At 67.7% G+C, this 24431-nt stretch overlaps 1 protein-coding gene across 1 annotated transcript; it reads left to right on the forward strand.

Annotated features, from left to right (window-relative positions):
- Positions 1-6: 6 nt before the first annotated feature.
- Positions 7-23870, forward strand: NEURL4 (neuralized E3 ubiquitin protein ligase 4; the record flags this gene model as incomplete). Its single annotated transcript, XM_075489669.1, has 10 exons — positions 7-100; positions 2132-2217; positions 2309-2471; positions 4018-4216; positions 6954-7030; positions 7151-7229; positions 11454-11623; positions 19120-19248; positions 21695-21841; positions 23598-23870. Coding segments are annotated over exons 1-10 (1342 nt in total), but the record flags the coding sequence as incomplete, so codon positions are not given.
- Between the last annotated feature and the right edge of the window lie 561 nt (positions 23871-24431).

Here is a 24431-nt window from a genome sequence, read left to right on the forward strand (position 1 = left end):
AAGATGGTGGACAAGTGGGCGGGGTCCATCGAGATCGGGGTGACCACGCACAACCCCGCCTACCTCCAGCTGCCCTCCACCATGACCAACCTGCGCTCAGGTGGGTCCCCAGCATCTCCGTGGGGTCCCCAGCATCTCCGTGGGGTCCCCAACATCTCCATGGGGTCCCCAACGTCTCCATGAGGTCCTCAGTGTCCCCAACACCCACAACCCCGCCTACCGCCAGCTGCCCTCCACCGTGACCAACCAGTGGTCAGGTGGGTCCTCAACATCTCCGTGGGATCTCCATGGGGTCCCCAACATCTCCATGAGGTCCCCAGTGTCCCCATGGGGTCAACACCCACAACCCCGCCTACCGCCAGCTGCCCTCCACCGTGACCAACCAGTGGTCAGGTGGGTCCTCAACATCTCCATGGGATCTCCATGGGGTCCCCAACATCTCCATGGGGTCCCCAACGTCTCCATGAGGTCCCCAGTGTCCCCACGGGGTCAACACCCACAACCCCGCCTACCTCCAGCTGCCCTCCACCATGACCAACCTGCAGTCAGGTGGGTCCCCAGCATCTCCATGGGCTCCCCAACATCTCCGTGGGACCTCCATGGGGTCCCCAACATCTCCATGGGGTCCCCAACGTCTCCATGAGGTCCCCAGTGTCCCCACGGGGTCAACACCCACAACCCCGCCTACCCCCAGCTGCCCTCCACCGTGACCAACCAGTGGTCAGGTGGGTCCCCAGCATCTCCATGGGCTCTCCAACATCTCCGTGGGATCTCCATGGGGTCCCCAACATCTCCATGGGGTCCCCAGTGTCCCCACGGGGTCAACACTCACAACCCCGCCTACCCCCAGCTGCCCTCCACCATGACCAACCAGTGGTCAGGTGGGTCCCCAACATCTCCATGGGGTCCCCAACGTCTCCATGAGGTCCCCAGTGTCCCACGGGGTCAACACCCACAACCCCGCCTACCCCCAGCTGCCCTCCACCGTGACCAACCAGTGGTCAGGTGGGTCCCCAGCATCTCCATGGGCTCCCCAACATCTCCATGGGGTCCCCAACATCTCCGTGGGATCTCCGTGGGGTCCCCAACATCTCCATGGGGTCCCCAGTGTCCCCACGGGGTCACCACCCACTCCCCTGCCTACCCCCAGCTGTGCTCAGGTGGGTCTCTGATGTCCCCAAGGGGTCCCCAGCATCTTCATGGGGTCCCTACAAGGCTCCCAGGCCATCTCGAGCCACCCCAGGGTGTCCCCAGGCCATCTCAAGCCACCCCAGGGTGTCCCCAGCCACCCCAGTGTGTCCCCAGGCCACCTTGAGCCACCCCAGGGTGTCCCCAGCCACCCCAGGGTGTCCCCAGGTCATCTCGAGCCACCCCAGGATGTCCCCAGGCCATCTCAAGCCACCCCAGGGTGTCCCCAGGCCATCTCAAGCCACTGCAGGATGTCCCCAGCCACCCCAGGATGTCCCCAGGCCACCTTGAGCCACCCCAGGATGTCCCCAGGGTGTCCCCAGCCACCCCAGGATGTCCCCAGGCCACCTTGAGCCACCGCAGAGTGTCCCCAGCCACCCCAGGATGTCCCCAGGCCGTCTCGAGCCACCGCAGAGTGTCCCCAGGCCACCTTGAGCCACCCCAGGATGTCCCCAGGGTGTCCCCAGCCACCCCAGGGTGTCCCCAGGTCATCTCAAGCCACCCCCGGATGTCCCCAGCCACCCCAGGATGTCCCCAGGCCATCTCAAGCCACCCCCGGATGTCCCCAGCCACCCTAGGATGTCCCCAGGGTGTCCCCAGCCACCCCAGGGTGTCCCCAGGTCATCTCGAGCCACCCCAGGATGTCCCCAGCCACCCCAGGATGTCCCCAGGCCATCTCAAGCCACCCCAGGATGTCCCCAGCCACCCCAGGATGTCCCCAGACCCTCTCAAGCCACCCCAGAGTGTCCCCAGCCACCCTTAGGTGTCCCTGGACCATCCCCAACCACCCCAAGATGTCCCCAAGGTGTCTCCAGCCCCCCTCCCCCCCGCCCCCGTGCATCCTCAAGGTATCTCAACCCACTCCAAGATGTCCCCAGGATGTCCCCAAGCCACCTCCTCCCCTCCGTGGCTCACGTCCCCAACCCCGTCCCCGTCCCCGCAGGCACTTGGATGATGACGGGCAACGGGGTGATGCACAACGGCACCACGGTCCTCGACGAGTACGGCCACAACCTCGACCGTCTCAAGGTGGGACAACCCCGACACCCAGACCCCTCGTCACGGGGACGTTGTTGGTGTCCCCTTCTCCCCCGGGTGACACGTATCCCCCCCCCCGCAGGCAGGGGACACGGTGGGGGTGGTACGTAGGGACGATGGGACCCTCCACTTCTTCGTCAACGGGGCGGCGCAGGGACCCGCCGCCTGGAACGTGCCACCCAACGTCTACGCCGTGGTGGACCTCTACGGCCAGGCTGCCCAGGCCACCATCGTGGAGGACGGCGGTGAGCTGCTGGGGGACGGTGGGGACGTTGGGGGAGGGGGGGGGAACAGGCGGGGAGGTCAGAGGTGAAGTTTGGGGGGGGGGGGGGCTTGGGGACATCGGGGGTGGGTTTGGGGACATTGGGGACATCCGACTGTGGAGCTTGGTGGGGACCTGGGTTCTGGGGACATCAAAGGTGGAGGTTTGGGGGGCTTGGGGACATCAAGAGGCGGGTTTGGGGGGCTTGGGGACATCGGGGGTGGGTTTGGGGACATTGGGGACATCTGAATGTGGAGCTTGGTGGGGACCTGGGTTCTGGGGACGTCAAAGGTGGAGGTTTGGGGGGCTTGGGGACATTGAGAGGTGGGTTTGGGGACATTGGGGTTGGGTTTGGGGGGCTTGGGGACATGGGGGGGTGGGTTTGGGGACATCGGGGTTGGGTTTGGGGAGGTTGGGGACATTGGGGGGTGGGTTTGGGGACATTGGGGACATCGGGGGTTGGGTTTGGGGGGCTTGGGGACATCGGGGGTTGGGTTTGGGGCACCTGGGGACATCGGGGGGTGGGTTTGAGGAGGTTGGGGACATCAGAATGTGGGGCTCAGTGGGGACCTGGGTCCTGGGGACGTCAGAGGTGGAGGTTTGGGGGGCTTGGGGACATCGAGAGGCAGGTTTGGGGACATTGGGGACATCGGGGGTTGGGTTTGGGGGGCTTGGGGACATCGGGGGTGGGTTTGGGGGGCTTGGGGACATCGAGAGGCGGGTTTGGGGACATTGGGGACATCGGGGGTTGGGTTTGGGGGGCTTGGGGACATGGGGGGGTGGGTTTGGGGACATCGGGGTTGGGTTTGGGGAGGTTGGGGACATTGGGGGGTGGGTTTGGGGACATTGGGGACATCGGGGGTTGGGTTTGGGGGGCTTGGGGACATGGGGGGGTGGGTTTGGGGACATCGGGGTTGGGTTTGGGGAGGTTGGGGACATTGGGGGGTGGGTTTGGGGACATTGGGGACATCGTGGGTTGGGTTTGGGGGGCTTGGGGACATCGGGGCGTGGGTTTGAGGAGGTTGGGGACATCAGAATGTGGGGCTCAGTGGGGACCTGGGTCCTGGGGACGTCAATGGTGGAGTTTTGGGGAGGTTGGGGACATCGGGGGTGGGTTTGGGGACATTGGGGACATGGGGGGGTGGGTCTGGGGACATCAGGGTGTTGGTTTGGGGAGGTTGGGGACATCGGGGGGAGGGATTGGGGGACATTGGGGACGTCGGGGGTTGGTTTGGGGACATCGGGGACGTCGGGGGTTGGGTTTGGGGGGCTTGGGGACATCGAGAGGCGGGTTTGGGGACATTGGGGACACCGGGGGTTCGGTTTGGGGGGCTTGGGGACATCGGGGGTTGGGTTTGGGGACATTGGGGACATCGGGGGTTCGGTTTGGGGGGCTTGGGGACATCGGGGGTTGGGTTCGGGGCCCTTGGGGACACCAGGGGGCGGCACCACGTGGGGGCCGATATCGGGGCGCAGGGTTTGACCCCGCGCCCGTCCCCGTCCCCCCCCCCCCCCCCCCCCCCCCGCAGAGGTGACCTCGGTGGCGGGCGATGGCTCGGAGGGGGACAGCCCGGGGTCCCCCGAAAGTCCCCCCCCGGGGGGACCCCCCAGCGACCTGCGCTTCCACCGCCTGCACGGCACCAACGCCCTCATCACCAACGGCGGCCGCACCGCCCTGCGCCAGAACTGCCGCTCCGAGTTCAACGACGCCATCGTCATCTCCAACCGGTCAGGGGCGCCCCAAAATCCACCCCCCTGCACCCCAAAATCTGCCCCCCGCACCCCAAAATCCACCCCCCCCCCCCAATCCTGGCCACGGGTCCCCCAGCGTCACCCCTCGCTGTCCCCGCGTCCCTTAACCCGCGGCAGAGCCGCCGCTCCGAGTTCAACGACGCCATCATCGTCTCCAACCGGTCAGGGGCACCCCAAAATCCACCCCCTGCACCCCAAAATCCACCCCTGCACCCCAAAATCGCCCCCTGCACCCCAAAATCCCCCCCTGCACCCCAAAATCCCCCCCGCACCCCAAATCCTGGCCGTGGCTCCCCCAGCGCCGTCCCCAGGTCCCCAACCCCGCGCCAGAGCTGCTGCCGGGGGTTGGTGACGCCGGCGTCATCTGCAACCGGTCAGGGGCACCCCAAAATCCACCCCTGCACCCCAAAATCTGACCCTGCACCCCAAAATCCACCCCCCCCCCCCCAATCCTGGCCACGGGTCCCCCCAGTGTCACCCCTCGCTGTCCCCGCGTCCCTTAACCCGCGGCAGAGCCGCCGCTCCAAGTTCAACGACGCCATCGTCATCTCCAACCGGTCAGGGGCACCCCAAAATCCACCCCCTGCACCCCAAAATCCACCCCCCCCCCCCCCCCCCCAATCCTGGCCACGGGTCCCCCCGTGTCACCGCTCGCTGTCCCCGCGTCCCTTAACCCGCGGCAGAGCCGCCACTCCGAGTTCAACGACGCCATCGTCATCTCCAACCGGTCAGGGGCACCCCAAAATCCCCCCCCCCGCACCCCAAAATCTGCCCCCCTGCACCCCAAAATCCCCCCCGCACCCCAAATCCTGGCCGTGGCTCCCCCAGCGCCATCCCCAGGTCCCCAACCCCGCGCCAGAGCTGCTGCCGGGGGTTGGTGACGCCGGCGTCATCTGCAACCGGTCAGGGGCACCCCAAAATCCACCCCTGCACCCCAAAATCTGACCCTGCACCCCAAAATCCGCCCCTGCACCCCAAAACCCACCCCCCCGCACCCCAAAATGCAGCCCCAGGTCCCCAAATTTGCCCCGAAGTCGTCCCCAAGTCCCCGATCCTGGCTGTGCGTCCCCAAACCTCTGCAGCACCCCAAAACCGGCTCCTGCCCCCCCAAATCTGCCCTAGGCTGGGCCCTGCGCCCCCAAACCTGCCCCTGCCCCCCCAAATCTGCCCCAGGCTGGGCCCTGCACCCCCAAATCCCCCCCTGCATCCCAAATCTGCCCCTGTCCCCCCAAATCTGCCCCAGGCTGGGCCCTGCACCCCCAAATCTGCTCCTGCACCCCCAAATCTGCCCCAGGTTGGTCCCTGCCCCCCAAAATCCCCCCCTGCCCCCCCAAATCTGCCCCAGGCTGGTCCCTGCACCCCCAAATCTGCTCCTGCCCCCCCAAATCTGCCCCAGGCTGGGCCCTGCACCCCTAAATCCCCCCCTGCACCCCCAAATCTGCCCCTGCCCCCCCAAATCAGCCCCAGGCTGGTCCCTGCACCCCCAAATCCCCCCCTGCACCCTCAAATCTGCCCCAGGCTTGTCCCTGCACCCCCAAACCTGCTCCTGCCCCCCCCAAACATTCCCCCTGGGTCCCTAAAATCTCCCCCTGCCCCCCCAAATCTGCCCCAGGCTGGTCCCTGCCCCCCTAAATCTGCCCCTGCCCCCCCCCATCTGCCCCAGGCTGGGCCCTGCACCCCCAAATCGCTCCCTGCACCCCTAAATCTGCCCCAGGCTGGTCCCTGCCCCCCTAAATCTGCCCCTGCCCCCCCCATCTGCCCCAGGCTGGGCCCTGCACCCCCAAATTGCTCCCTGCACCCCTAAATCTGCCCTAGGCTGGTCCCTGCCCCCCCAAATCTGCCCCTGCCCCCCCAAATCTGCCCCAGGCTGGTCCCTGCCCCCCCAAATCTGCCCCTGCCCCCCCATCTGCCCCAGGCTGGTCCCTGCCCCCCAAATCTGCCCCTGCCCCCCCAAATCTGCCCCAGGCTGGGCCCTGCACCCCTAAATCCCCCCCTGCCCCCCCCATCTGCCCCAGGCTGGTCCCTGCACCCCCAAATCTGCCCCTGCCCCCCCATCTGCCCCAGGCTGGTCCCTGCCCCCCCAAATCTGCCCCTGCCCCCCCATCTGCCCCAGGTTGGTCCCTGCACCCCCAAATCTGCTCCTGCCCCCCCAAATCTGCCCCAGGCTGGGCCCTGCACCCCTAAATCCCCCCCTGCCCCCCCCATCTGCCCCAGGCTGGTCCCTGCACCCCCCAAATCCCCCCCTGCACCCCCAAACCTTTCCCTGCCCCCCCGAAACATTCCCCCTGGGTCCCCAAAATCTCCCCCTGCACCCCCAAATCTGCCCCAGGCTGGTCCCTGCACCCCCAAATCCCCCCTGCACCCCCAAATCCCCCCCTGCACCCCTAAATCTGCCCCAGGCTGGTCCCTGCACCCCCAAATCTGCTCCTGCCCCCCCAAATCTGCCCTGAGCCTGCCCCTGCCCCCCCAAATCTGCCTCAAAACCGCCCCCGTCCCCCCCAAACCCCCGCCCCCCCCCCCCCCCAAATCCCCCCTGGCTCTCACCCACAGCACCTCGGGGTGCTCTTACCCCCCCCCCCTTCCCCCGCACCCACCCGGGGGGGTCCCTACGCCCTCCCCCCCCAACCTAGAGACCCCAGTGCCCCCCCCCACCGTTGTCCCCACCCCCCCTCAGGTTTTGGGGTGACACCCCCCCCCCCCCTTGTCCCCCCAGGGCGCTGCGGGACGGGGAGCTCTTTGAGATCGTCATCCAGAAGATGGTGGATCGCTGGTCGGGCTCCATCGAGGCGGGTGAGAGGGGACAGGAGGGGACATTTTTTTGGGGGGTGGGGACACATTGGGGTCCCCTCTACCCCTCCCCATCTCCTGTACCCACCCCGGGTCCCGATGTCACCCCCGGTGTCACCGTAGGCGTCACCGCCATCCGCCCCGAGGACCTGGAGTTCCCCAACACCATGACGGACATCGACTACGACACTTGGATGCTGAGGTGAGGGGGGGGGGGGGGGGGGGACGGGGACAAATCGGTGTCCCCAAGGGGTCACCTCTGTCCCCAAGGGGTCACCTCGGTCCCTTGGGGGTCACCTCGGTCCCTTGGGGGTCCCCCCTGTCCCCAAGGGGCCACCTCTGTCCCCAAAGGATGGGACCAGGCTCCCTGAGGGATCCCCTTGAGGATCCCTGTCCGTCTCTCTCGTCCCCAAGGGTCCCCTTCTGTCCCCAAGGGTCCCCCTCTGTCCCCACTGTCCCCCTCTGTCCCCAAGGGTCCCCCTCTGTCCCCAAGGGTCCATGCTTGTCCCCAAGGGTCCCCCACTGTCCCCCTCTGTCCCCAAGGGTCCCCCTCTGTCCCCAAGGGTCCATGCTTGTCCCCAAGGGTCCCCCTCTGTCCCCAGGGTCCCCCTCTGTCCCCAAGGGTCCATGCGTGTCCCCAAGGGTCCCCCTCTGTCCCCACTGTCCCCCTCTGTCCCCAAGGGTCCCCCTCTGTCCCCAAAGGTCCCGCTCTGTCCCCAAGGGTCCATGCTTGTCCCCAGTGTCCCCCTCTGTCCCCAAGGGTCCCCCTCTGTCCCCAGGGTCTCTCTCCGTCCCCAAGGGTCCTGATCTGTCCCCAAGGGTCCATGCTTGTCCCCAAGGGTCCCCCTCTGTCCCCAAGGGGCCAGGTCTTGTCCTCGGTGTCCCCAAAGGGTCACATTTTGTCCCAGGGGGTTGTGCTGGGGCATCGGGTTCCCTGAGGGTCCCCCTCTGTCCCCGAGGGTCCCCCTCTGTCCCCAGTGTCCCCCTCTGTCCCCAAGGGTCCATGCTTGTCCCCAAGGGTCCCCCTCTGTCCCCAGGGTCCCCCTCTGTCCCCAAGGGTCCATGCTTGTCCCCAGTGTCCCCCTCTGTCCCCAGTGTCCCCCTCTGTCCCCAAGGGTCCCCCTCTGTCCCCAGGGTCCCCCTTCTGTCCCCAAGAGTCCACCTCTGTCCCCAGTGTCCCCCTCTGTCCCCAAGGGTCCATGCTTGTCCCCAAGGGTCCCTCTCTGTCCCCAGGGTCCCTCTCTGTCCCCAGGGTCCCCCTCTGTCCCCAAGGGTCCATGCTTGTCCCCAGTGTCCCCCTCTGTCCCCAAGGGTCCCCCTCTGTCCCCAAGGGTCCATGCTTGTCCCCAGTGTCCCCCTCTGTCCCCAGTGTCCCCCTCTGTCCCCAAGGGTCCGTGCTTGTCCCCAAGGGTCCCCCTCTGTCCCCAAGGGTCCATGCGTGTCCCCAAGGGTCCCTCTCTGTCCCCAGGGTCCCCCTCTGTCCCCAAGGGTCCATGCGTGTCCCCAAGGGTCCCCCTCTGTCCCCAATGTCCCCCTCTGTCCCCAAGGGTCCCGCTCTGTCCCCAAAGGTCCCGCTCTGTCCCCAAGGGTCCATGCTTGTCCCCAGTGTCCCCCTCTGTCCCCAAGGGTCCCCCTCTGTCCCCAGGGTCTCTCTCCGTCCCCAAGGGTCCCGATCTGTCCCCAAGGGTCCATGCTTGTCCCCAAGGGTCCCCCTCTGTCCCCAAGGGGCCAGGTCTTGTCCTCGGTGTCCCCAAAGGGTCACATTTTGTCCCCAGGGGGTTGTGCTGGGGCATCGGGTTCCCTGAGGGTCCGTAATTGTCCCCAAGGGGCTGTGTCTGTCCCCAAGGGTCCCCCTCTGTCCTCAGTGTCCCCCTCTGTCCCCAAGGGTCCATGCTTGTCCCCAAGGGTCCCCCTCTGTCCCCAGTGTCGCGATCTGTCCCCAAGGGTCCCTCTCTGTCCCCAGGGTCCCCCTCTGTCCCCAAGGGTCCATGCTTGTCCCCAGTGTCCCCCTCTGTCCCCAGTGTCCCCCTCTGTCCCCAAGGGTCCCCCTCTGTCCCCAGTGTCCCCCTCTGTCCCCAAGGGTCCTGATCTGTCCCCAAGGGTCCATGCTTGTCCCCAAGGGTCCCCATCTGTCCCCTGAGGGACCGTGTCTGTCCCCAAGTGTCCCTGTCTGTCCCCAGGGTCCCCATCCCTCCCCAAGCACCACAGCTCCCCGCGGGCCATCGGCATCGTGACAACGTGTCCCCCCTTGCTGTCCCCATCCCGGTGTCCCCACGTCCCTGCCGTGTCCCCTTGTGTCCCCCTCCATGTCCCCATCCCTGCGTCCCCATCCCCATGTCCCCCCATGTCCCCCTCCATGTCCCCATCCCCATGTCCCCCCATGTCCCCCCACATCCCCGCGGGCCATCTGCATCGTGACAACGTGTCCCCCCGTGTCCCCCCTTTCTGTCCCCATCCCGATGTCCCCACCTCCCTGCCGTGTCCCCTTGTGTCCCCCTCCGTGTCCCCCTCCCCACATCCCCCCCACATCCCCAGGGGCCATCGGCATCGTGACAACGTGACACCCCGTGTCCCCCCTTGCTGTCCCCATCCCGGTGTCCCCACGTCCCCTCCGTGTCCCCTCCGTGTCCCCCTCCATGTCCCCATCCCCGTGTCCCCATCCCCATGTCCCCCCATGTCCCCCTCCATGTCCCCATCCCCATGTCCCCCCACATCCCCGCGGGCCATCTGCATCGTGACAACGTGACACCCCGTGTCCCCCCTTTCTGTCCCCATCCCGATGTCCCCACGTCCCCGCCGTGTCCCCTCCGTGTCCCCTCCGTGTCCCCCTCTATGCCCCCATCCCCACGTCCCCTCCATGTCCCCCCACATCCCCAGGGGCCATCGGCATCGTGACAACGTGTCCCCCCGTGTCCCCCCTTTCTGTCCCCATCCCGATGTCCCCACGTCCCTGCTGTGTCCCCTTGTGTCCCCCTCCGTGTCCCCATCCCCACGTCCCCTCCATGTCCCCATCCCCATGTCCCCTCCATGTCCCCCTCCCTGTCCCCATCCCCACGTCCCCCCACATCCCCAGGGGCCATCTGCATCGTGACAACGTGACACCCCGTGTCCCCCCTTTCTGTCCCCATCCCGATGTCCCCACATCCCTGCCGTGTCCCCTTGTGTCCCCCTCCATGTCCCCATCCCCATGTCCCCTCCATGTCCCCCTCCATGTCCCCATCCCCACGTCCCCCCACATCCCCAGGGGCCATCGCCATCGTGACAACGTGTCCCCCCGTGTCCCCCCTTTCTGTCCCCATCCCGATGTCCCCACCTCCCCGCCGTGTCCCCTCCGTGTCCCCTCCCTGTCCCCCTCCCCGCGTCCCCCCCACATCCCCAGGGGCCATCGCCATCGTGACAACGTGTCCCCCCGTGTCCCCCCTTTCTGTCCCCATCCCGATGTCCCCACGTCCCTGCCGTGTCCCCTTGTGTCCCCCTCCCTGTCCCCATCCCCACGTCCCCCCACATCCCCGCGGGCCATCGGCATCGTGACAACGTGACACCCCGTGTCCCCCCTTTCTGTCCCCATCCCGATGTCCCCATGTCCCCGCCGTGTCCCCTTGTGTCCCCCTCCATGTCCCCATCCCCATGTCCCCTCCGTGTCCCCCTCCATGTCCCCATCCCCACGTCCCCCCACGTCCCCCCACATCCCCGCGGGCCATCGGCATCGTGACAACGTGACACCCCGTGTCCCCCCTTGCTGTCCCCATCCCGATGTCCCCACGTCCCTTCCGTGTCCCCCTCCCTGTCCCCATCCCCACGTCCCCCCACGTCCCCCCACGTCCCCAGGGGACGTCCCCATAGGCCATCTGCATCGTGACAACGTGGCACCCCATGTCCCCCCTTTCTGTCCCCATCCCGGTGTCCCCACGTCCCCGCTGTGTCCCCTTGTGTCCCCATCCCCATGTCCCCTCCATGTCCCCATCCCCACGTCCCCCCACATCCCCAGGGGCCATCGCCATCGTGACAATGTGTCCCCCCGTGTCCCCCCTTGCTGTCCCCATCCCGATGTCCCCACGTCCCTGCCGTGTCCCCTTGTGTCCCCCTCCCTGTCCCCATCCCCACGTCCCCCCACATCCCCAGGGGCCATCGCCATCGTGACAACGTGTCCCCCCGTGTCCCCCCTTTCTGTCCCCATCCCGATGTCCCCACGTCCCCGCCGTGTCCCCTCCGTGTCCCCTCCCTGTCCCCCTCCCCGCGTCCCCCCCACATCCCCAGGGGCCATCCCCGCCGGCCGCCCGCATCGTGCCACCCTAGGACCCCCTTTCGTCCCCTCTTTTCCCCCCCCCCCTCCTTTCGCCCTCCCCGCGCGTCCCCGCGCGCGTCTCCCGGCGTCCCCGACGCCGTCCCCGACGCCGTCCCCGCGTGTCCCCGCGTGTCCCCGCAGCGGGACGGCCATCATGCAGGACGGTAACACCATGAGGAACAACTACGGCTGCGACCTGGACTCGCTGGGGACGGGCTCGCGCATCGGGATGATGCGGACGGCGCGGGGCGACCTGCGTTACTTCATCAACGGCGCCGACCAGGGCGTCGCCTGCTCGGGGCTGCCGGCGGGTAAGGGGACGGCTTGGGGACACGGCGGGGACGTGTGGGGACGAGGACAGCCGAGAGGGGACGTGTGGGGACGAGGACAGCGGAGAGGGGACGTGGGGTCCCGCGTCGGTTTGGGGGGATCTGTGATGTGGGGACGTTTGGGGACACAGTGGGGACATTTGGGGACACGGTGGGGACGTGGGGACGAGGACAGCGGAGAGGGGACGTGAGGTCCTGCGTCGGTTTGGGGGGATCTGTGATGTGGGGACGTTTGGGGACATGGTGGGGACGTTTGGGGACACGGCGGGAACATTTGGGGACACGGTGGTGACGTTTAGGGACACGGTGGGGATGTTTGGGGACACAGCAGGGACATTTGGGGACACAGCGGGGACATGGGGACGAGGACAGCAGAGAGGGGACGTGGGGTCCCACGTTGGTTTGGGGGGATCTGTGATGTTCCGGGGTCCCCAGGGGTTGTGGGGACATTTGGGGACATGGCGGGGACGTCTGGGGACACGATGGGGACATGGGGACGAGGACAGCGGTGAGGGGACGTGTGGGGACGAGGACAGCGGAGAGGGGACGTGGGGACGAGGACAACGGAGAGGGGACGTGGGGTCCCGCGTCGGTTTGGGGGGATCTGTGATGTGGGGACGTTTGGGGACACGGTGGGGACATTTGGGGACACGGTGGTGACGTTTGGGGACACGGTGGGGATGTTTAGAGACACGGTGGGGATGTTTGGGGACACGGTGGGGACGTTTGGGGACACAGTGGGGATGTTTAGGGACACGGTGGGGATGTTTGGGGAAACAGCAGGGACGTTTGGGGACACGGTGGGGACGTTTGGGGACACGGTGGGGACATTTGGGGACACAGCAGGGACGTTTGGGGACACAGCGGGGACATGGGGACGAGGACAGCGGAGAGGGGACGTGGGGTCCTGCGTCGGTGTGGGGGAATCTGTGATGTGGGGATGTCTGGGGACACGGTGGGGACATTTGGGGACACAGCAGGGACGTTTGGGGACACGGTGGGGACGAGGACAGCCGAGAGGGGACGTGTGGGGACGAGGACAACGGAGAGGGGACGTGGGGTCCCGCGTCGGTTTGGGGGGATCTGTGATGTGGGGACGTTTAGGGACACGGTGGGGACATTTGGGGACACGATGGGGACGTTTAGGGACACGGTGGGGATGTCTGGGGACACAGTGGGGACATTTGGGGACACAGCGGGGATGTTTGGGGACATGGTGATGACGTTTGGGGACACAGCGGGGACATGGGGACGAGGACAGCGGAGAGGGGACGTGGGGTCCCGCATCGGTTTGGGGGGACCTGTGATCTTCTGGGGTCCCCAGGGGTTGCGGGGACATTTGGGGACACAGTGGGGATGTTTGGGGACACGGTGGGGACGTTTGGGGACACGGTGGGGACGTGGGGACGAGGACAGCAGAGAGGGGACGTGGGGTCCTGTGTCAGTTTGGGGGGATCTGTGATGTGGGGACGTTTGGGGACACAGCGGGGATGCTTGGGGACACGGTGGTGACGTTTGGGGACACAGTGGGGACGTTTAGGGACATGGTGGGGATGTCTGGGGACACGGTGGGGACGTTTGGGGACACAGCAGGCACGTTTGGGGACACGGTGGTGACGTTTGGGGACACAGTGGGGACGTTTGGGGACACAGCGGGGACATGGGGACGAGGACAGCAGAGAGGGGACGTGTGGGGACGAGGACAACGGAGAGGGGACGTGGGGTCCCGCGTCGGTTTGGGGGGATCTGTGATGTGGGGACGTTTGGGGACACGGTGGGGACGTTTGGGGACACAGTGGGGATGTTTGGGGACACGGTGGGGACGTTTGGGGACACAGCAGGGACGTTTGGGGACACGGTGGGGACATTTGGGGACACAGCAGGGACGTTTGGGGACACAGCGGGGACATGGGGACGAGGACAGCGGAGAGGGGACGTGGGGTCCTGTGTCGGTTTGGGGGGATCTGTGATGTGGGGACGTTTGGGGACACGGTGGGGACATTTGGGGACACAGTGGGGACGTTTAAGGACACAGTGGGGATGTCTGGGGACACGATGGGGACGTGGGGACGAGGACAACAGAGAGGGGACGTGGGGTCCCGCGTCGGTTTGGGGGGATCTGTGATGTGGGGACGTTTGGGGACACGGTGGGGACGTTTGGGGACACAGCAGGGACATTTAGGGACAGGGTGGGGACGTTTGGGGACACAGTGGGGACGCTTGGGGACGAGGACAGCGGAGAGGGGACGTGGGGTCTTGCGTCGGTTTGGGGGGACCTGTGAAGTTCCGGGGTCCCCAGGGGATGTGGGGACGTTTGGGGACACAGTGGGGACATGGCGGGGACGTTTGGGGACACGATGGGGACATGGGGACGAGGACAGCGGTGAGGGGACGTGTGGGGACGAGGACAACGGAGAGGGGACGTGGGGACGAGGACAGCGGAGAGGGGACGTGGGGTCCCGCGTCGGTTTGGGGGGATCTGTGATGTGGGGACGTTTGGGGACACGGTGGGGACGTTTGGGGACACAGCAGGGACATTTAGGGACAGGGTGGGGACGTTTGGGGACACAGTGGGGACGCTTGGGGACGAGGACAGCGGAGAGGGGACGTGGGGTCTTGTGTCGGTTTGGGGGGACCTGTGAAGTTCCGGGGTCCCCAGGGGATGTGGGGACGTTTGGGGACACAGTGGGGACATGGCGGGGACGTTTGGGGACACGATGGGGACATGGGGACGAGGACAGCGGTGAGGGGACGTGTGGGGACGAGGACAACGGAGAGGGGACGTGGGGACGAGGACAGCGGAGAGGGGACGTGGGGTCCCGCGTCGGTTTGGGGGGATCTGTGATGTGGGGACGTTTGGGGACACGGTGGGGACGTTTGGGGACACGATGGGGACGTGGGGACGAGGACAGCGGGGGGGACGCGGTGGGGACAGGGGCGCTGCGGGGGGGACACACACACGTGCTCGTGGGGACCTGCGCTGTTCTGGGGTCCCCTGGGGACGGGGGGACAGGGAGGGGGACGTGGGGTCAGGTACTTGGGGGGACACGGGGATGGGGACACGGAGGGGGACGTGGGAATGGGGACACGGGGAGGGGGACGGGGACATGGAGGGGGATGGGGACACGGGGATGGGGACACGGGATGGGGACACGGAGGGGGATGGGGACACGGGGATGGGGACACGGGGATGGGGACATGGGAACAGGGACGTGGGGACATGGAAGGGGACAGGGACACGGAAAGGGACATGGAAAGGGACACGGGGATGGGGACATGGAGGGGGACATGGGAATGGGGACACAGGGATGGGGACATGGAGGGGGACACGGGGACAGGGACACAGGGACAGGGACACGGGGACAGGGACATGGGGACATGGAGGGGGACAGAGACACTGGAGGGGGACACGAAGGACACGGGGATGGGGACATGGGGACAGGGACATTGGGGACATGGAGGGGGATGGGGACACGGGGATGGGGACATGGGAACAGGGACGTGGGGACATGGAACGGGACAGGGACACGGGGATGGGGACACGGGGATGGGGACACGGAGGGGGACATGGGGACATGGAGGGGGACATGGGGACATGGAGGGGGACATGGGAATGGGGACACAGGGATGGGGACATGGAGGGGGACATGGGGACAGGGACACGGGGACAGGGACATGGGGACATGGAGGGGGACAGAGACACTGGAGGGGGACACGGAGGACACGGGGATGGGGACATGGGGACAGGGACATTGGGGACATGGAGGGGGATGGGGACACGGGGATGGGGACATGGGAACAGGGACGTGGGGACATGGAAGGGGACAGAGACACGGAAAGGGACACGGGGATGGGGACACGGGGAGGGGGACACGGGGAGGGGGACACGGAGGGGGACATGGGGATGGGGACATGGGAACAGGGACATGGGGACATGGAGGGGGACAGGGACACGGAAAGGGACACGGGGATGGGGACACGGAGGGGGACATGGGAATGGGGACATGGGGACATGGAGGGGGACATGGGGACAGGGACATGGGGACAGGGACATTGGGGACATGGAGGGGGATGGGGACACGGGATGGGGACACGGAGGGGGATGGGGACACGGGGATGGGGACATGGGAACAGGGACGTGGGGACATGGAAGGGGACAGGGACACAGGATGGGACACGGGGATGGGGACACGGAGGGGGACATGGGGACATGGAGGGGGACATGGGAATGGGGACACAGGGATGGGGACATGGAGGGGGACATGGGGACAGGGACATGGGGACATGGAGGGGGACAGAGACACTGGAGGGGGACACGGAGGACACGGGGATGGGGACATGGGGACAGGGACATTGGGGACATGGAGGGGGATGGGGACACGGGGATGGGGACATGGGAATAGGGACGTGGGGACATGGAGGGGGACAGGGACACGGAAAGGGACACGGGGATGGGGACATGGAGGGGGATGGGGACACGGAGGGGGACATGGGGACAGGGACACAGGGATGGGGACATGGGGACAGGGACATGGGGACAGGGACATGGGGACATGGAGGGGGACAGAGACACAGAGGGGGACATGGGAATGGGGACACGGGGATGGGGACATTGGGGACACAGAGGGGGACAGGGACATGGAGGGGGACATGGGGACGAGGTCACAGGAAAGGGGGGACACGGGGACAGGGACACGGGGACAGGGCCATGGAGGGGGACACGGGGATGGGATGGGGACAGGGAGGGGGACACGGGGATGGGGACATGGGGACAGGGACATTGGGGACACGGAGGGGGACAGGGCCATGGAGGGGGACAGAGGGATGAGGTCACAGGGATGGGGACACGGGGACAGGGCCATGGAGGGGGACAGAGGGACAGGGACATGGAAGGGGACATGAGGATGGGATGGGGACATGGAGGGGGACATGGGGACAGGGACATTGGGGACACAGAGGGGGACAGGGCCATGGAGGGGGACACGGGGACGAGGTCACAGGAAAGGGGACACGGGGACAGGGCCATGGAAGGGGACATGGGGATGGGATGGGGACATGGAAGGGGACACAGGGATGGGGACATGGGGACAGGGACATGGGGACATGGAGGGGGACAGAGACACTGGAGGGGGACATGGGAATGGGGACACGGGGATGGGGACATTGGGGACACAGAGGGGGACAGGGACATGGAGGGGGACATGGGGACGAGGTCACAGGAAAGGGGGGACACGGGGACAGGGACAGGGACATGGAGGGGGACACGGGGATGGGATGGGGACAGGGAGGGGGACACGGGGACAAGGTCACAGGAAAGGGGACAGGGGGACAGGGACATGGAGGGGGGGACACGGGGATGAGGACATGGGGGGGGACAGAGACACTGGAGGGGGACATGGGAATGGGGACACGGGGATGGGGACATTGGGGACACAGAGGGGGACAGGGCCATGGAGGGGGACATGGGGATGGGATGGGGACATGGAAGGGGACACGGGGATGGGGACGTGGGGACAGGGACATTGGGGACACAGAGGGGGACAGGGCCATGGAGGGGGACATGGGGACGAGGTCACAGGAAAGGGGGGACACGGGGACAGGGACAGGGACATGGAGGGGGACACGGGGATGGGATGGGGACAGGGAGGGGGACACGGGGACAAGGTCACAGGAAAGGGGACAGGGGGACAGGGACATGGAGGGGGGGACACGGGGATGAGGACATGGGGGGGGACAGAGACACTGGAGGGGGACATGGGAATGGGGACACGGGGATGGGGACATTGGGGACACAGAGGGGGACAGGGCCATGGAGGGGGACATGGGGATGGGATGGGGACATGGAAGGGGACACGGGGATGGGGACGTGGGGACAGGGACATTGGGGACACAGAGGGGGACAGGGCCATGGAGGGGGACACAGGGACAGGGACATGGAAGGGGACATGAGGATGGGATGGGGACATGGAAGGGGACATGGGGACAGGGACATTGGGGACACAGAGGGGGACAGGGCCATGGAGGGGGACACAGGGACAGGGACATGGAAGGGGACATGAGGATGGGATGGGGACATGGAAGGGGACATGGGGACAGGGACATTGGGGACACAGAGGGGGACAGGGACATGGAGGGGGACACAGGGACAGGGACATGGAAGGGGACATGAGGATGGGATGGGGACATGGAAGGGGACATGGGGACAGGGACATTGGGGACACAGAGGGGGACAGGGCCATGGAGGGGGACAGAGGGATGAGGTCACAGGGATGGGGACACGGGGACAGGGCCATGGAGGGGGACACAGGGACAGGGACATGGAAGGGGACATGAGGATGGGATGGGGACATGGAAGGGGACATGGGGACAGGGACATTGGGGACACAGAGGGGGACAGGGCCATGGAGGGGGACACGGGGACGAGGTCACAGGGATGAGGACACGGGGACAGGGAGGGGGACACGGGGACAAGGTCACAGGAAAGGGGGACAGGGGGACAGGGACATGGAGGGGGGGACACGGGGATGAGGACATGGGGACGGGGACATTGGGGACACAGAGGGGGACAGGGCCATGGAGGGGGACACAGGGACAAGGTCACAGGGATGGGGACACGGGGACAGGGCCACGGAGGGGGACATGGGGATGGGATGGGGACATGGAAGGGGACACGGGGATGGGGACATGGAGGGGGACAGAGACACTGGAGGGGGACATGGGAATGGGGACACGGGGATGGGGACATTGGGGACACAGAGGGGGACAGGGACATGGAGGGGGACATGGGGACGAGGTCACAGGAAAGGGGGGACACGGGGACAGGGACAGGGACATGGAGGGGGACACGGGGACGAGGTCACAGGGTTGGGGACATGGGGACAGGGCCACGGAGGGGGGGGACACGAGGACGAGGTCACAGGGATGGGGACATGGGGACAGGGCCGTGGAGGGGGACACGGGGACAAGGTCACAGGGTTGGGGACACGGGGACAGGGCCACGGAGGGGGGGGACACGGGGACGAGGTCACAGGGTTGGGGACACGGGGACAGGGCCGTGGAGGGGGACATGGGGACAGGGCCATGGAGGGGGACACTGGGACAAGGTCACAGGTTTGGGGACATGGGGACAGGGCCACGGAGGGGGGGGACACGAGGACGAGGTCACAGGGATGGGGACACGGGGACAGGGCCGTGGAGGGGGGGGGACATGGGGACAGGGACATGGAGGGGGACACGGGGACGAGGTCACAGGGTTGGGGACACGGGGACAGGGCCACGGAGGGGGGGGACACGAGGACGAGGTCACAGGGATGGGGACAGGGAGGGACATGGCAGGGGGACGGGGAGGAGCGGACGTGGGCACGGGGGCCACGGCGGGTGACGGCGGGTGACGGGGGGTGGGGGTGGTGGCCCGTGTCCCCCGCGGTGGCCGCGCTGAGGGGGTGTCCCCGTCCCCGTCCCCGTCCCCGTCCCCGCAGAGGTGTACGCGGTGGTGGACCTCTACGGCCAGTGCGTCCAGGTGTCCCTCACCGGGGCCACCGGCCCGGCCGACAACAGCCTGGCCACCAGCAGTGCCACCGAGAAGGCCTGTCCCCTCCCCTCCCCAGGTAGGGGACGTCGCGGGGACGTCGCGGGGACGGGGCGGGGGGCACTGGTGGCCCCGTGGCTGTGGTCATCGACGGGGTGGGCACCTCCCTGGGGGACGTGTCCCCTCCCTGGGGACGTGTCCCCTCCCTGGGTGACGTGTCCCCTTCCTGGGTGACGTGTCCCCTCCCTGGGGATGTGTCCCCTCCCTGGGTGACGTGTCCCCTTCCTGGGGACGTGTCCCTTTCCGAGGTGACGTGTCCCCTCCCTGAGTCACACGTCCCCCTCCCTGGGTGACATGTCCCCTTCCTGGGGATGTGTCCCCTTCCTGGGGGACATGTCCCCCCTCCCCGGTGACATGTCCCCTTCCCTGGTGACATGTCCCCCTCCCTGGGTGACATGTCCCCCCTCCCCGGTGACATGTCCCCTCCCTGGGGGACGTGTCCCCTTCCCTAGGTGACACGTCCCCTTCCCTGGGTCACATATCCCCCTCCCTGGTGACATGTCCCCTCCCTGGTGACGTGTCCCCCTCCCTGGGTGACGTGTCCCCCCTCCCCGGTGACATGTCCCCTCCCTGGGGGACGTGTCCCCTTCCCTGGGTGATGTGTCCCCTTCCCTGGGGAACATGTCTCCTCCCTGGTGACATGTCCCCTCCCTGGGGAACATGTCCCCTTCCTGGGTGACATGTCCCCTCCCCGGTGACGTGTCCCCTTCCCTAGGTGACACGTCCCCTTCCCTGGGTCACACGTCCCCCTCCCTGGGTGACATGTCCCTTCCCTGGGTGACATGTCCCCTCCCTGGGTGATGTGTCCCCCCTCCCCGGTGACATGTCCCCTTCCCTGGGTGACAGATCCCCCTCCCTAGGTGACATGTCCCCTCCCTGGGGGACGTGTCCCTTCCCTGGGTGACATGTCCCCTTCCCTGGTGACGTGTCCCCTCCCTGGGTGACATGTCCCCCCTCCCCAGTGACACGTCCCCTTTCCCTGGGTGACATGTCCCCTCCCTGGGGATGTGTCCCCTTCCTGGGTGACGTGTCCCCCCTCCCTGGTGACATGTCCCCTTTCCCTGGGCGACGTGTTCCCCTCCCTGGGTGACATGTCCCCTCCCTGGGGATGTGTCCCCTTCCTGGGGGACATGTCCCCCCTCCCCGGTGACATGTCCCCTTCCCTGGGCGACGTGTTCCCCTCCCTGGGCGACGTGTCCCCCTCCCTGGGTGATGTGTCCCCCCTCCCTGGTGACATGTCCCCTCCCTGGGTGACGTGTCCCCTCCCTGGTGACGTGTCCCCTTCCCTAGGTGACACGTCCCCTTCCCTGGGTGACGTGTCCCCTCCCTGGGTCACATGTCCCCTTCCCTGGGTGACAGATCCCCCTCCCTGGTGACATATCCCCTTCCCTGGTGACATGTCCCCTCCCTGGGGAACGTGTCCCCTCCCTGGTGACGTGCCCCCTTCCCTAGGTGACACGTCCCCTTCCCTGGGTCACATGTCCCCCTCCCCGGTGACATGTCCCCTCCCTGGTGACATGTCCCCTTCCCTGGTGACATGTCCCCTTCCTGGGTGACAGATCCCCCTTCCTGGGTGACGTGTCCCCTCCCTGGGTCACACGTCCCCCTCCCCGGTGACATGTCCCTTCCCGGGGTCACATGTCCCCCTCCCTGGTCACGTGTCCCCTCCATGTCACGTGTCCCCTCCCTCGGGGCCGTGTCCCCCATGGGTGCCGTGTCCCCCCCCCCAGGTGCCACCCCCCGTGTCCCCCAGCCCCAGGGCCCTGTGCCCCCCTCCATGTCCCCAACTCCCCGTGGCCCCAGGGCCCCCTGGCCCCCATATGCCACGCCCCCATATGCCACGCCCCCATATGCCACGCCCCCATATGCCACGCCCCCCAGTGACCCCGCCCCATCCCCCCAGGGCCATGTGTCCCCCCCCTCCCCCCCACGCTGTGTCCCCCCTCCCTGGTGCCACCCCCCCCATGTCCCCTCCCAGTGCCACGCCCACCGATGCCACGCCCCCCATTGCCACACCCCCGTGACCCCGCCCCTTCCCCCCAGCCCCAGGGCCGTGTCCCCCTCCCCCCCCCAATTCTGTGTCCCCCTCCCCCCCGATTATGTGTGCCACGCCCCCTGAAGCCACGCCCCCTGAAGCCACGCCCCCCAGTGACCCCGCCCCTTCCCCCCATCCCCAGGGCCATGGTCTCCCCGCCCCCCCCCCCCCCCCATGCTGTTACCCCCCCTCCCTGGTTCTGTCCCCCCCCCCGTGCCACGCCCCCTCACGCCACGCCCCCTCGCTGCCACGCCCCCCAGTGACCCCCGCCCCTTCCCCCCCAGCCCCAGTTCCCCCCCATCCCCAGGGCCATGGTCTCCCCGCCCCCCCCCCCCCATGCTGTGTCCCCCCGCCCCCCCGGTGCCACGCCCCCTGACGCCCCGCCCCCTCGCTGCCACGCCCCCCAGTGACCCCGCCCCCTTCCCCCCAGCCCCAGGGCCGTGCCAGCGGTTCCACAGTCGCTGCGGGCAGAACGTGGCCCTGGGGGCGGAGGGGCTGGGGGGCCGCCCGCGTGGCCGGCTACTGCCACGGCCTGGTCTTCAGCCGCTCCCACCTTCGGCCCGGAGAGCTCTTCGAGGTGGGTGGGGCCCCCGAGGGACACGCCCACGGGGGGGCGGGGTCATCCAGGGGAGGGGGAGGGCTTGGGGAATGACCACCCCCCCCCACCCCCCCCAGCAATGGTGGAAGGGGGGTGATGGTGGGAGAGGCGGTGTCTCTTTAAGAAAAGGGGGAGGGGCCCACGAGGGATACGCCCACGGGGGGGTGGGGTCAGCTGGGGGGGAGGGGTGGGGAATGGCCACGCCCCTGCATGGAAAACGGGGGGGGGTAACAGGAGGAGGGACGTTGTTTCTTTAAAAGAAGTGGGAGGGGCTATGGTGGGACACGCCCACGGGGGGGCGGGGTCAACCGGGGGGAGGGGCTGGGTACCAACCCCACCCATACACGGGGAAGGGGGGGGGCCGATGGTGGGAGAGGCGATATCTCTTTAAGAGAAGTGGGAGGGGCCGGGGTGGGACACGCCTACGGGGGGCGGGGTTACTCCGGAGGGTGGGGGTGTGGCACGGCCACGCCCCTGCATGGGGGGGGGGGGCAACAGGAGGAGGACGTTGTCTCTTTAAGAGAAATGGGAGGGGCTATGGTGGGGCACGCCCACTGTGAGCCCCGCCCCTGTGCAAACCCCTCCCCAGATAAGCCCCGCCCCTGGCTCCTCCCCCGCCTGGTTAACCCCCCATTGCCCAGCTATGCATTGACGGGTGGGTGGGGGCTTCTTGAGCCCCGCCCCTCCTTTAACCCCCACCCCTCCGGGTAAAGCCCCGCCCCCTGTATAAGCCCCGCCCCCTATGTGACTCCTCCCCCTGCCCTGTAGTGAGTGAGCAGTTGGGTCCCCCCCCCCCCCGTGGGTGGAGCCTTATGGAGCCCCGCCCCCGTAGAAGCCCCTCCCCTCGGTTAAGCCCCCGCCTCCCTGTCCAAGCCCCGCCCCTATTTAACCCCCTGCAATTTAAAGGCAGTGGGACTGCCCAGGGTGGGAGGAGCCTTATGGAGCCCCGCCCTCTGTGCAAACCCCTCCCACTGGATATGCCACACCTCCCTGGCTCCTCCCCCTCCTCATTTAACCCCGCCCACAATTTAAATACCGTGGGTCTGCGGTGGGAGGAGCCTTATGGAACCCCGCCCCTGCGCAAACCCCTCCCCGTGGATAGGCCACGCCTCCCTGGCTAAGCCCCGCCCCTATTTACCCCCCCCCCCCCAATTCCCCCCTGCACATTTAAACCCTGGGTGAGCGCTGGCTCCACCCGCGGTGGGAGGGGCCTTATGTAGCCCCGCCCCCGAACAAGCCCCGCCCCCAACAAGCCCCGCCCCTCCGGCTCCGCCCCATTTACCCTCCCATTGCCCAGCCGTGGAATTGAACCCTGGGTGAGGTCCGTGTGGGCCCCCCCCCCGGTGGGTGGAGCCTCCCGTAGCCCCGCCCCCGAACAAGCCCCGCCCCCGAACAAGCCCCGCCCCCAACAAGCCCCGCCCCTCCGGCTCCGCCCCCATTTAACCTCCCATTGCCAGCCGTGAATTGAACCCTGGGTGAGGTCCGTGTGGGCCCCCCCCCCGGTGGGTGGAGCCCCCCTTAGCCCCGCCCCCCGGACAAGCCCCGCCCCCAACAAGCCCGCCCTTCCGGCTCCACCCCATTTAACCTCCCATTGCCCACCCGTGAATTGAACCCTGGGTGAGGTTCGTGTGGGGTCCCCCCCGGTGGGTGGAGCCCCCCTTAGCCCCGCCCCCCTTAGCCCCGCCCCCTCCGCAAGCCCCGCCCCCTCCGCCTGCCTTAACCCTTCGCCCCCCAGGTGCGGATCGAGGCGCTGGACGAGCGCTGGGCGGGCTCGGTGCGGCTGGGGCTGACGGGCGCTGCCCCCGGGGCAGGGCCCCCCCGGGCCCCCCGCCCTCCCCGCCACCCTCCTGGACCTGCCCGCGCCCCCCACCTGGGGTGGTGGCGGGGGCCGAGGTGCGGCGCAACGGGACCCTCACCCGCCACAACTACGGCGTCTCCCTCGACCGGCTGGCGGTGAGGAGCTGGGGGGGGGGGGAATCGGGGGGGGATCCGGGGGGGGGGCTTGAGGGTCCCAGGGGACACAGGGAGCTGCCATGGGGGGGTCCTGGGGGGGGTCAGGGGGGTCTCTAGGGGGGTTTTGGGGGTCCCAGGGGAAACAGGGGGCTGCCACGGGGGGCCTGGGGGGAGTCAGGGGGTTCCTCAGGGGGGTGTTGGGGGTTCCAGGGGACACAGGGAGCTGCCATGGGGGTCCTGGGGGGGGTCAGGGGGGTCCTGGGGGGGTCCTGGGGTTCCTCAGGGGGGTGTTGGGGGTCTCAGGGGACACAGGGAGCTGCCATGGGGGGTCCTGGGGGGGGTCAGGGGGGTCCTGGGGGGTCAGGGGGTTCCTGGGGGGGGTTTGGGGGTCCCAGGGGACACAGGGGGCTGCCATGGGGGTCCTGGGGGGGTTCAGGGGGGTCCTGGGGGGGTCCTGGGGTTCCTCAGGGGGGTGTTGGGGGTCCCAGGGGACACAGGGAGCTCCCATGGGGGTCCTGGGGGGGTTCAGGGGGGGGGCTTGAGGGTCCCAGGGGACACAGGGAGCTGCCATGGGGGTCCTGGGGGGGGTCAGGGGGGTCCCTAGGGGGGTTTTGGG

The sequence above is a fragment of the Mycteria americana genome, unplaced genomic scaffold (assembly GCF_035582795.1).
Source record: "Mycteria americana isolate JAX WOST 10 ecotype Jacksonville Zoo and Gardens unplaced genomic scaffold, USCA_MyAme_1.0 Scaffold_262, whole genome shotgun sequence".
In the NCBI taxonomy this organism is placed as follows: Eukaryota; Metazoa; Chordata; class Aves; order Ciconiiformes; family Ciconiidae; genus Mycteria; species Mycteria americana.